The sequence below is a fragment of the Lonchura striata genome, chromosome 4, assembly GCF_046129695.1.
Source record: "Lonchura striata isolate bLonStr1 chromosome 4, bLonStr1.mat, whole genome shotgun sequence".
Lineage (NCBI taxonomy): Eukaryota > Metazoa > Chordata > Aves > Passeriformes > Estrildidae > Lonchura > Lonchura striata.
The window spans coordinates 58,495,689-58,509,676 of NC_134606.1; the positions used below are offsets into that span (position 1 = coordinate 58,495,689).

Consider the following 13,988-nt stretch of genomic DNA (forward strand, 5'->3'; position numbering starts at 1 on the left):
GTGTGTAAAATCTCGGAGAGGGAGAAGGGTTCTGTGTCTACCAAGGTATGTGTGAGCTGTGAGTCTGTCTTCCAGAAAATCATATAAAGTGCTTACATAGAGCCATATGGACTATAATGGTGTCATCCTATATATAGATATCTGTGGAAGGCTGTGTGATGGGTATGGTGTCCTGTGGTGAAGGAGTGACAATAGGGATGTCAGGGTTATATTTCATTGCATGGGAAGAAGTGGAAGGCCAAATGTATTGAATCCTCACTGCAGGAGGTACTATTGCCCAAGCACTGTAGAAGGCACCGATGAGTGTCACATGGATTGCATCACTGATTTTCCAGCAACTTATCCATCAGTAATTGTCTCTTCTATTGCTAGGCTACCATCTTTTCAGAATAGCATTAGCTTACTTTGGTATCCCAGCTTCCTAGTTAGAGCATCACTAATGTTGTTAATGCATGTTTTAATTAATGTATTCTAACTCAGTCTATTGCAGATTTAACAACAGCTGTGCAAAGCTGAAGCCGGTAGCTGCCTTTGTCAATAGTATCTACCAATTTCTGCAGGAGATAAGAAAGGCAGGTACACCTTGGGCCTTGTTTGTGATCGATGGCCCCTGTTGCTTAACAAGTCAAGGTAGTGGAAGAGTGAAACCATCACAAATATTTTTAGCAAGTGCATCTGAAAGCAGTAGGGAATGTGGCTGATCTGTTTCTAATCTGCATGGGGAGTCTCACCTGCAGTTACCAGGATTGTTTGAGTTACCTTATTGGTTGTTTTGTTTGGGATCTTTCACAAGAACCCAGCAGTTTAGCCCAAGAACACTGCTGTATTCCACCACCTTTTTTGTTTGTTTTGGGAGCAGTGGTTGCTGTGTTCTCTTTATCACATTTGTGAACATTTTTGTGTGTAAAGTTGTACTGTAAATAAGTCTGATCTTTTGGACTTTCTTATCACTTTCTACCCAAGGTACTGGGAGTGCTTGACAAGTCCTAATGAAGTATATTCTGGAATATGGATGTGAAGTATGCTCTCTGAGGGTGGAGAGAACTTGAATCTAGTTTTTCTTTGCTTTGAATTTGGGTGGGTTTTTTCCTCTGGTAGAAGAATGAAGAAAAATTTAAACCTGTAGCTCTCATCTTCCTCAAGTCATAGCTTGTTAGAAAATGCTATGTGAATTTTTTGTCTTACAAGCTCAGATTTGACCCATAGCTGGGTACCCTGTCTTTTCACAACTGTGACATGGTGAGTATAGGAGTTTGTGGAAGCTCCTCCTCAGTACCACTGGGGGTGGAAGGCCCTGAAGAAGAGGAAAGTTGGTGTGGAAATTTTCTTTGGTGTTTGTCTCTGGGGTGTCCACCTGATAAAGCAAAACAATATTAATATTTGCCTAAAAACTGGCCTCTTATATACCTTTATTTGAAGCGTGCAAGCTTTTAACAAACAATCCTGAAACTGAAATCACTGGTTACCTAGTAACTCTTCTTTGCCATTATAATGCAACAGGTATGTGTGTGTGTTATGCAACTTCTCTGTTTAATTCTGACAAGAGGTGAGATTTTGGCTCATGCGTTCATTCTGCCTCTTTCTGAGCCATTTTCTGGTTTTATCCTAGTGAAGACTATTGCCAAACCACAAGTAAAAGAAAAGACACTGCCCCATCTTTCATAATAAGACCCAACTAGCTTAAGAAGTAAAACAGCAAAAGTAAGCTGTTTAACATTGATGTCATTTTATAAAAGATAAACATATTTGCAATCTAGAAGGATAGTAAGCAGAAAATAATTACACAAAATTATGCTGTCAAGGGCTCCAGGATATTCAGGTATGTTAATATAAATGGAAAAACTGTCTCTTGCTCACAGTGGCACTTAATCAGCAAGAAGTTCTGCTCACTTCAGCTTGTCATGGGATAGCCTATGCTTCCCTGATCTCTAATGTTGTTTTGAAGTAGGAGGAGGTGTGCAAAAAGCCTTCAGTATACTTTTTTTCCTATTCAGGTAATATGTGTCAATCTCAGTTCCTCCTCACATACAGCCTGCACAGTTATGCCTCTAGATAGATGCCTGTGCAGTGTAGTTTATTTGAGAGATCTTTAGGAAAAACATGCTGAAGAAACATCTTTGAGGAAGATGATGGGATCCTTTGGAGTTTAATATTTAAACCAGTTCACCCACACCCAAATAATTGTAGATATTTTGCATAGTATGATGTTTTTGCAGAATACATGAGTTCGGAGTAAAGAAGCTGGGTTGTCAGCCTTGGATTTTGACATATGGCTCATTTGCTGAGTAGCTTACTTAAGTGGTATGCATGGTTAGGTATAAGCACAACTATTGTGAAGACTGGAGATAAAGATCTGAAACAACACATTATGGTTTTGACTTACTGAAGTTACTCTTCCAGGAAAATGGAAATGTTGGCATGGAAATAACTCTCCCAGGAAAATAGCTGTTGAGCATTTATTTTTTAAACACTGCATATATGGCATTCCCTCCTCCCCCTCTGTTTAAGGACATAGAGCAAGGGTGGTGTTGCTCCACGATTGAGGGTATGTTGTGACTTAAATGATGACCATTATATCACTGCAGTGTTATGATTAAATTTATGGTTAATCTTGCATCAAGGATGGTATTAGTCTTTCTTCTTTTGCATAATATACCTCAGTATTTATTTGAAGGAGGTTTATTTTGAAGGATTTATTTGAAGGCAAAAGCTTATGTTGCCTGCTATTTCTCATTTGCAAAAACATTGCCTTTTACCCACTGCTGTGAAGCACAAGCTATGAGTAAATAGGTCTATTGAGAAAATAAGCATGCAATAAATTTGCATGCGCCATTCCAATCTTGCGGTTTTTTGCAACATTGAAATAACTTTTATGAGGTAATGACTTGGGTGGGTGAAGAAGTGCTGAAAAATTTTTGAATAAGATGAGACCTTCAGCAAAAAGCATACTGTAGCCTCAAAATCAATGTTTCCTTGAAGTTGTTTTTAGTGTTGTTGGTATTGAATGTCATAATAAGTAAATAAACAGTATTATTAAAATTCTTAGTAGTTGCAAAAATTGTATGTCTTTTCATCCAAGGAGGCATAGGTGTTCCGAATGATGAGAAGAAAACAAGTTTGACACCTTAAGAAGTCACCCAAAGCCTTCCTTCTCCTCCCTCCAAAACCTGCATAATTTTTGATATCATTAGTAAGTTGATATCACTGAGTTTTTCACTGGCTTTTTGTTTGATTGCTTTAAAAATAGAAGCAGCTATTGCTTTGTATTACAAAAAGTATTCTCACCAAAAACCAGCTACATTTCTTTTGAAGTTGAGAATTTCTGTGGTAGAATAGAATAGCCATTCCCTTATCTAACATTTGAGGTTAGAACAAACAGAGCCTCTGGCAAGGCAATAGGAATGACCTTGGCTGAGCAGCAAGACCCTGCCAGTGTCTAGGCCCTTCATCTCTGGGGCAAAATGTTGACCCATGAGTCAAAGTACATTTTCATAATTGTAAAAAAAAAAAAAATCCAACCAAAAAACTACAAAGCCAATATCTGGAATATTTGTTTTAATTTCATCAACAAAATGTCGCATTTAAGTTTTGAAAAGAGATGTAGAGTAGGAAAGCAGCAGTAGGTTTGTAGTGGAGATTCCTGTGCCAGCAAGCTAAGACAGAAGAACTGCTTCTGATTAAGTGCAAATGAAACAAGGAGGAAGGACCCTGAGCCACTCTGATCTGTGGTGGGAGCTCAGTCCATTGAGGAGAGGGCTGACACAGGGGTATTCCTTATGCACCTAAATAAATTGGGAAATTTCCATCTAAATGGGTGTTCTACAACAGGCTCAGCAGCACCCTTATTCTGCCTGAAGGGCAAGATGATTTAAAGGTTGGACTTGTTCTGAGAAGTCTTTTTCACTCTCAATGATTCTATGGTTCTATGAGATGTCAGAAAAAAAAAAAAAAAGAACCATGATTACCTGTTTAAGAATGCAAGGAGTGAATATAACATTGCTTGTAACATTCTTGTTGCCAAAGAGGGAGGCAAAAAAGGATAACTCTCCTTCTGTAATGGAAAGTTAGACTTCACCCAGGCTTTCATATTTCCTTCTACAAAACCAGAAAGGACGTGCCTGAAAATCCCAAGATGTGCTGAACTAACTAGTGGGCTAAACTGGTGTTCCTTCCAGTCTGACAAACCTTTTATTAGCTCAGTGGTGGTCACAAAGATACATAATATTAACTTCTTTACATGTGCAATAGACAGAACAAGTTTGGTTTGCTGTGGGTTTTTATGTTTGTTTAGGTTTTTTTTTTTTTACTTTGTGGTATTTGTTTTGGTTTTTAGCAGGAAGGAAGTTGTCAGGTAATCTCCCAAGTATTTCATGGAAGCGATTAATTTCTGTTTATTCCCTGGATTTAGGCGAACTATTTATATGCTTGAGAAAAAAGAGACTGCTGTATTTTGCACTCACCTGCTTGACCAGGTAATCCATGATAATTGAATAAATAACTGGAGTTTTTAAAAGTTATTTCATGCCTTCTGGACATAAAGCATACATAATTCTGGACAAAACTTTGAGAATTAAAAAATCCCAACCAAACAAAAAACCCCCAAGATTTAATTTACTGCTAAGCCTGTTTGTTAATTGGTAAGTTCTTTGCTGGGCAAGGTAGACATTAGAAGGTTTTTATGGTTTTCTCAAAAGTCTGGATTTCATACTAGTTAGCTTGGAGGTCTTCACCCCAGATTCAGCTACTGATCATTTGCTACACATGTAAAAATATGAACCACTATTGAGAAAAAGAGGTTTTTCACAGCTACAGTTATTACCAACCACGTGAAACCTTGAAACTTGATGATCTAAATTAAACTGATATTTTGTTTCTGACTTCTGTAAGAGCTTCTTTCTCTGCCATTCCCAGCTAATGGGCTTAAAATATTTGTTTCTCCTCAATTTTATTGTACGGTTGGATAAGTTTTTGTACAATTAGAAAACTTGCTTCATTTTAAGAAGTATCCAGTTGCATTTGCTGTGGAAGAAAGGGAAGGAAATGCAAGAGAATTCAGAGTCCCTGCTGAATACTACTTTTCCATCTGCTCTATCAAAACATATGTTGGGAGCATAAATGTATAAGATTATTTGGACTTTGTATGATTGTGCTGCTTTAATTTGGAAGTTAATTACAAACCTTGAAATACAGAGGGGTGTTTATGATGGAAAAGAAAGCATGATTGGTGTGGCTTCAACAACTACCACTTGAACATAAAGCAGCAATTGGTGTTGTCATTTGAAGTTGCACTAATGCACAGAAATCTTGATGGCACTGTAAACTTTCATTTATGTGAGAAAAAATTTTTCATGTTTTCTGTCCACTACTTGAATTTGTTTGCATTGAGATTACAAGTACAGCTATTAATGCAGTGAACTGAATTGTTGGAGGGTGCCGCGGCAGACAAGACTCATGATATCATGATCATCAAGTCTCAGTTTATTGTGACAGATTACACAGTTTATATATGTTTGTTAATTAGCTCATACATATTGCAAAAACCGAGCTCATGATTGGTTGCTATGTGACTTGTACTATTATCTTAAAAGTATCTTTGTGAATGATACTTGCCTGTCCAGCTGGCCTTGCAGTTAGAACAGCTTAGTACTTCTTTGTTCTTCTCTATCTATTTCTACATACCAAGCAGTTTCAATATCCTGCTTTCTGCACACCATCTACTCTTCAGGGTCATGCAAACTTTGCAGCAGTCACGTAGCCCTCCCTATTTGGATTAATTTTACAGTATCATGTCCCCTGTTGTACAACCATTCCTCTGTCAAGCTCTCTTCATCTCCCCCGTTTTCCTTTTGTACAAGAAGGTGTGCATTCAGCATTTTCTGCACAATCTGCTGCATCAAGCCTTGCAAGCAAGTAAACACACAGGGCAAAACAAGCAAAAGTATCACAATTATGCTTAGAACTATTATGCTGTATTTGATAATGTCTCTTAACTATGGTCCGATCCCCAATCCTTTTAGCTATCTTTTTAAACCTAATCTATCCTCTACCTTTAACTGTTGAGTTAGCTCGGTCAATTTTCGTATTTGCTTATGGATAGATGTAGAGTGATCAGATAAGTTCATACAGCACATTCCTTCAAATTCTTCACAACTATGACCTTGGGCTAGAAGAAGTAAATTAGTGGTAGCTGCTCTGTTTTGCAGAACTGCATGACAGATACTACTTATATTTGTGGCAAGCTCACTCAACATTTTAGATGGAATACTAATTTACTTTTTTGTCCAGTAGGCTAGGATTTTCAATTGTGTGAGAGCTTGCACTGAAGTAACTCGTGGGGTGAAAAATGAGGTTATATTACAGAAGTGCACCCCACTTCATATTTCTCATGTTTTTGATTGTTCTGTTTAACATGAAAGAACAAACTTAATTCTAAATACAAACTATATTTATGATAAACTTAATGTTATGCTTTTGATTATCTAATTGATTGTCCCTCTTTTTCTTTTGCCATTGAAAAGCAATGGCAAAATGAACAGAAAAATCACAGGCATTACTAAAACTCATTAAAACTTAGCAAAAAAGTCTATAACATAATTAAAAACACACTTATGAAAAAACTTAAAAGCCTACAATCTTCTGTGGGTGAAACACAAATCTTTGTACAATCTACTTTTGCTGTGCATCCTCTGATTTACTTGTGGAGAGATTAGTGTTCTCTTGAAATTGATAAGTTTAACATTCTTCACTGAAATCTATCTAGATTCTGCACCTGCTAAAACACAAACAAACTCAACACTCCCCACAGGGACTGGAGGGTCCTCTCTCAATTCTGCTTCTTAAAATTTGCATGAAGAAATGGAAATATCAACATCTTTGTTATAAACATGAAAAAACATCAAGAACAAAACAATGCATACACAATTAATATTACATATAAAATCACAGTTACCAAGTGCTACACTATCATATTGTCATCCCAGAGTCTGAAGCAGCTGATAAACCTTAAAACAACAGAGATTTGGATAAAACATGTCCGGATCATGTTTCTCCAAGACTCCTTTTGAGGCTCAGCTGCCCTATATGGTCAAATTGTCAAGCCAAAAGGACTTGAATACTTTTTGATGCAGAAAACACCTGGGTCAATCACACCATCCACATAGAGCCAGAGCTTGGCCAGAGCTCAAACTCTAATTGGAGGATATGTTTTAACACATTATAAAACAAAAGTCCTAGAAATAACAGTTATAAGTAAAAAACCTTATTATTAAAAATTTATCAAACTATTAAATAATTGAACCTGTTTAAAATCTCTTTCAAGACAAAAATTCTCTAAATACAACAAACCCTTTCTTCAGAAATCTGAAAATTTGAAGTCTGAAATTTTGAATTAAAATTTGGATAATGAATTTTTAAAGGAAGATGAATTGCAGCTGCATAAAAGATTGGATAAAGAAAACACATGAGTAGTTAAAAAATCAAAAACACAGGATCCTGAAAAAACATCTTGTAATCAATCACCTAAAGAGACAATAAAACATATGAAAACTGACTGTAAATACTATAACAACACCTTAATACCTTAATAATAATTCTTATCACAAAAATCAGACAACTCACATTTTATGATCAACCTATTAACAAGAAATGTTTAAAATAGTTTAAGACAATCTTCTTAAAGCACTCATATAACATTAGTAACAATCACTACTTATCATTACTTACAAAAACTTAACAATCACTATTTATCGTATTATCTATAAAACTTAAAAATCACTATTACTTATATTATTATCTATAAAAACCCAAATACAGAGATTACAAACTTAATACTAAAATTCCATCAGATGACATTTTCTCAACTCTTTGTTTTCAGAGACATTTTTGGTAATTAAATCATTACTAACATTTCTATCTTTATATAGTGATTTTTATCCATATCATATTTGAAATAACATTGATTCATATAATGTTTATCCTTCTTGGTATCTTGGAAAACACTCGGTACTGCTGTACTTTTTCATTACGTCTTCTGACTCTTGTAAGAAATTGGGAAGATGCTGTTGAAATTTTTGCTGTAGTGTTGCGATCCCGCCACCGGTGGCGCTGCTGCTCTCGGCGTTGTCGCTGCCATGGCAACCAGGACTGTGCCGCCATCTCCGCCGCCATTGCTGGGCGCTGCGGGGCGATGAGGGGCGGCGCCGCCTCGCTCCCGTCCTTGTTGCGCCACCTTGTGGATGGGAGAAGAGACACCCCCGCCACGGCCGCGCCCCGCCTGCTCCGACTCCAGCGCGGCTGAGCCCCCAGGAACGCCCCTCTCCCCCCTTGCGCTGCTGCTCGGCAGTAAGGAGCCTTCCGTCTCTCGGCTGATGTCCGCTCCGCCCCGGGCTCCCCTCCGGCTCGGTGCTGGCCGTCCCCGCTCTGTCTGGCCCCGCGCCTGCTCCGTTCTACCTGATTCCCATTCACAAAAAGTGAATTTGGGATCCCAGTCCCGTTGCCATAAAGCAATTTGGACCTCAGTTTCCAGCACCTCAATGCTACTAGTGTCTATGGGAGGTACAGGCATTTCAGAAGCAGAGATGGGAATGGGAAAATTTGTGAGAACCGGAGGGTTTGGCTCACTAGAGAGAAGCGAGAGTTCACATTCCTTATTTTTCTCCCGAGCTGTCCCTATCACTTCCACCGCCCTCTTTTCTGCCTGACACATTAACAATTCGTTATGAACCACTCTCCAAAGTTTACTCATTTTCTTGCCTGGTTTATCCTCATCTAACACTAATTCCCACAACTTATCCCCATATCTTCTCCATTCTGAAAGTTCATGAACACTATGGGGGTTAATGAAAAAGCCGTAAGACTCAGCATGATGCAATATCGAGGGGAGATCCTTATCTAAGTCAATCCCCCTAATCTGCCTTTTTCTAAGAGAAGCACTAAATAAATCATATGCTGCTTGCCTTTCCATGATTACGTCGGTACCGTTGCTGGCTCCTTCAGGCTTCGGCAGCATGTATCGGCTGAGCCCGCCTCTACGGTCACTCAGGGCGCGAAGCAGAGCGTTTTGCCTCTTCTCTTTATTTTCGCCGTCCTTCCAGCTGCAGGACCCGAACTCCAACGCAGCACCTCTCTCGCCTTTGGCTCAGATGAAGTCCCTGTTTTCGGGCGCCAGTTATTGGAGGGTGCCGCGAGAGACAAGACTCATGATATCATGATCATCAAGTCTCAGTTTATTGTGACAGATTACACAGTTTATATATGTTCGTTAATTAGCTCATACATATTGCAAAAGCCGAGCTCATGATTGGTTGCTATGTGACTTGTACTATTATCTTAAAAGTATCTTTGTGAATGATACTTGCCTGTCCAGCTGGCCTTGCAGTTAGAACAGCTTAGTACTTCTTTGTTCTTCTCTATCTATTTCTACATACCAAGCAGTTTCAATATCCTGCTTTCTGCACACCATCTACTCTTCAGGGTCATGCAAACTTTGCAGCAGTCACGTAGCCCTCCCTATTTGGATTAATTTTACAGTATCATGTCCCCTGTTGTACAACCATTCCTCTGTCAAGCTCTCTTCACTGAATATAGCGAAAAACTTCACCACCAGCTTTGTAAGTCTAAAGTACTTTCTTTACACTTAAAATATATATATATATTTTGTAAGTGCCAAATAATGCCAGCGTGCACGCAGGCTTGGAGACTGCATGCCATCAGGGGAGGGAGCTTTACCTGCTAGAGGTTCCTACCCATATCTCTGTTGTAGGTTGTCTTCAGGGAAGGCAGTAATAGATATTTTCATGGTCCATCAACTTTTCCTAGGCAGTCTCAAAGCTGTAGCAGTTTCTCATGAACTCTCTTCAGGTGCTGCTGGCCTCAGTTGACAGGCAGGCACTCTCCACCTGCTGTGCACGGCTGTCTCCTGCCTGGCTCTGGGAGCAGCAGCAGCTCCAGGCACTGCAGGTTGTTCAGGCTACTGAAGACAGACTTATGGAAGTGGCAGCAAGGTTTCCAGTAGCAGCTGTGCTCCCAGTCTTTTCGGGGAGCTGCTGAAAGCTGTCCAGTCACTGTTGCCTTTCAGAGGTGAAGTTTTAGCAGACCACAACAATATCAGAGGCAGTTTCTCTTCCTTCTGGTCTGGTGTTTCCTGCATCATGTGCTTTAAGGTCTTTTCTGTGGATGTCTATTAGTGAGTCTTTCCATATTCTAGTTGGGAGGTTAAATCCCTGTGATTATTTCCCTGGAACATTGTCTTGCTTATTTTCAGCCTGCCTTTTTGACTCCCTTGTATCTTGCCTTCTCCTTTATGTTCTGCTCCCCTTGGTGAATTTGGTGTTCATACTTGTGCATCTGCTATAACATTGGAACATTGGGTGGGTTGGAAATAAGCTGTGGTTAAATCTGTTTCTGGCTCTGTGCAGTGTGAGGGCAGGGTACTTACCTGGCTGCAAGCCAGTTTCAGCTCATCTTGCCGAGGGATCTTCATGCTGGCTCCAATGGAAACTGCAGAAAGTACCCGAGTACTTGACTTCCTAGTTGCAAATCCTACAGAGATGTTCTTTACCCCTTTATAGAGTACTTTGAGCAGCTTTTATAAGCCAATAAATAAAATCCTTCAAAATTCAAGGGATCATGTGTGCTGATATGTCCCAGCTCACTGTTACCCTTGTGCCAGCACAGGCAGAATGAGCTGGATCAGGGCTGGTAAGTCACTTGCCAGGTGGTTATGTTGGGGCCAGGCCAGTTGACAACTATAACACAATTAAACATTTTGTCAGGGGATCTCCAAGCCAGCCAGTGGCAATCCCTGATCTCAAGCTTACAGGAATGTCATTCAAATAAACCTTCCACAGGCGTGATAAAACTGGGGAATAGGTAGCCTCATGCATACACCTATGGCCATGGTTGTTTCTTTGGTTACTCAAGATGTCCTTTGGTTTTTTTCCCAAATTTGGCTTTAATAGGCAGATTGTTTAATTCTGGAGCAGCAGACAGTTGCTGCTTGGTTTTCCTGGCAAAATGCTTTATTGTTGCTATGGGAATAGCCTTAGCGCTGTTACAGAGTCAGAATGACTCCTGGCTGTCTAGCGGGAGATCTGTTACACCACATTTGTGGACATTGAGAAATGAGTTGGATTGCCAGAATTTAAGGAAAGTAACTTAAAGCTTTCTTCCATGCATCATCCAGAGGACAAAACAGACTTAAGTGCTACTTCTGTAATGGGTGCAATTTCACTTTCATTGTCTCTGCTTTTTAAGAGTATCTTGAGCTGCAAATACAAGACAGAGCTGTGTACTAACTTACAAAATATATTTTGTTTTTTAGCTCCCAAGAAGATGAGCGACCTATGTCACCCTTCTATGTGAGGTATTTACTCCATTATTTTCATTTATTTTTCTGTGTGGGATTGACTCATTATTGGAATTTAATGTGGGGAGGGGTTCAGAAGTGCTGAACAGACTGTAATCAAAGTGAGCATTAATTTTACATTTGTAATTATTGCTCAGTTAGTGGGATGAGTCTTTGTAGTTATCATCTCTGTTGTGATTCTTTCATATTTAGAGAGGAGGCCCAGGGTTTAAGGTCTTTATTGCAAGATGGATGTGTTTTTCCTCTTTTCTTTGGTTTGTTGCATGTCTTAGATGCCTGAGTAGCTTATCTGCAGGCACAGGAGAGATTTTTGCTACAGGATTTGAGGAATTGACAGCATGTTTCTGCTCAGAAAGAAACCAGGAACCAGATGGTGAGTCAGCAGCCCATCCAGTTCCCTGCTGCAGCCTAGAAAAGCAGGAGAGTGCCTGGGTACCCAGCAAGCCTCATTGGAGGGAATGGTACTCATGCTGCATTTGAACAAATTGTTTCTTGTTTTGCCAGCTGCAGGGCAAAGTCACTGCTTGTAAAAGGGGTCTAATTCTGTTGACATCTGTGAAAGTTTGCTCTGCTTGTTTCAGTAGCAGGCTCAGTTCCAGTGCTTTCATTTATACTTAGTGGAAGAACAGGAGCCAGATCAATTAACAATGAAGGGCTGCAGAGGAGGAAGGGCCAGATATTATAATTGGGTTCTTTGATCTCTACAGAGTTTAAACAAATAAAAAGAAATCCCAGTGGTGCTTTTTGTGAGAACAGTGATAATTGGAATTCTTACAGCAATGTCTGAAATTTCTTAATCTCTGGTGTATATTCCTGTTTATCTTTGTAGCTTGTGTTTTTTCTTAAAGAATTTTTCTAACATGAAGCATAGAAAGAATGCAGTTAATGCCTACTGTGCAGAAATGGACTAGCCTGGTAGCATGATCTTGTCTGCCTTCCAGGCGATGCACCATCATTCTCTGCAATCCATTTGTGCAGATGTTTCCCAGTCTCTGCCTCAAAAGCTCCAAATTGTCAAAGGAGATTCTGCCTCTTCCTTCAGGAAATTATTTTGTAGATGCATACGTACATTGCCCTCTCTCCAATTTTCCCTAGTTTAAATCTTCTTCATATCTTTCCATTGAAAATTGATCACTCCTTTGTTTTTCTTTCTGGCTAAATGTGACCTTCAAATGGTTTTAGGGTTTCATTACATTTTCATCTGTCTTACTGCTCAGAACTGTCCTTCCAAGCCATTTCCTGGATTATAAAAAATTATCCATGAAGGAGATTCTTTTTGTCTGACCTTGTCAAGATCACCAAGGAAAGATGGGGGGAGCAAGGAGCGGACCTGAGAAAACTGATATCAAAGCAGGAGAAAGAAGCAAATTTGAACATATAAGAGATGTAGGCTTATAAGGGGGGAGAACAAAGAATGAGTGTGTCCACTGAAATGAAGGGATGGGTTTCCATGGGAATCTGTATTGCAAATAGGAAGGGAACAGTCAGGAATAAACACATAGCTGGGAAGTGAGGAAATGGCTGGTAGGAGTAGAGAGGGAGCTGTACACCTTGATACACAGGCTTCTTGCCAAGCCCGTGTCTTTTGTAACATTGCTGGGATACAGTTACTTGTAAATAAAGGGAACAGGTTGTAAGTCTTGCTTCTGTTTGTAACACATCAGAAATCTGAGGTCAGTTGCCACGTGCGGTTAATTTGGCAGGAGAGCTGGTGCTGGCTGGGCAATTCCTGGTGCTTCAACAACTGAGAACTTGAGTGGGTGGCTAGTTTTTTCTGTGTAACTTTGAAAGTTCAAGTTGTTGCCCCAGAGGCTGTGCATGACATATGTAGGAATTGCATTTCACACCATGGGCAAGGAAGGGAAGACTGTCTGCTTTAGCTGTCTGGTGGTCAAATCTATTACTACCAGCCATACTTATATAGCTTGAAGTACTGCTCAAGTAATCCTTCCAGTGAATCATGAATATTTGGGCACAGGGTGGTCACTGCTGTGTTAATGCAGTAATTCCATATAGATAATTATACAACAAATTAAATCAGTGGGAACAAGAGCTCTTTAGCTTCCAAACACTGCATAATACTTGGCTCTTGCCAGATGGAAGGAACATTGTGTCCCTCTGTCATGGTTTAACCCCAGCCAGCAACCAACTGCTTTGCTCACTTCCCCACCAGCAGGATTCAGTAGAAAACTGGAATGGTAAGAGCTGGAAAACTCATGGGTTGAGATAAAGATAGGTTAATAGGAAAGGGCCATGCACACAAGCAAAGCAGAACAAGGAATTCATTCAGCGCTTCCTATGGGCAGGCAGGTGTTCAGCCATCTCCAGAGAGCAGGGCCCCACCACATGTAATGGTTTCTTGGGAAGGTAGATGCCATAACTGAAAATGTCCCCTCCCCTTCCTCCTTTCCCCCCCCCACTCTATACACTGGCCATGATGTCACATGGGCTGGAATACCCCTTTGGTCAGTTTGGGTCACCTGGCCTGGCTGTGTCTCCTCCCACCTCCCACACACCCCTAAATTCCCTGCTAGTACGAAAGCCAGAAAAGGCCTTGGCTGTGTGTAAGTCCTGCTCAGCAATAACACAAACATCTCTACATTATCAACCCTGTGTTCAGCAC

General features: G+C 40.0%; 1 protein-coding gene across 4 annotated transcripts in view; it reads left to right on the forward strand.

Annotated features, from left to right (window-relative positions):
- FAM13A (family with sequence similarity 13 member A) overlaps positions 1 to 13,988 on the forward strand; it is a 140,178-nt gene that overhangs the window by 81,515 nt on the left and 44,675 nt on the right. For all 4 annotated transcript variants that reach the window (XM_077782973.1, XM_077782974.1, XM_077782975.1 and 1 more), the window contains exon 7: positions 11,321 to 11,362. In XM_077782973.1, coding sequence (XP_077639099.1) covers positions 11,321 to 11,362 — 42 coding nt within the window. The remainder of the gene's footprint in view (positions 1 to 11,320; positions 11,363 to 13,988) is intronic.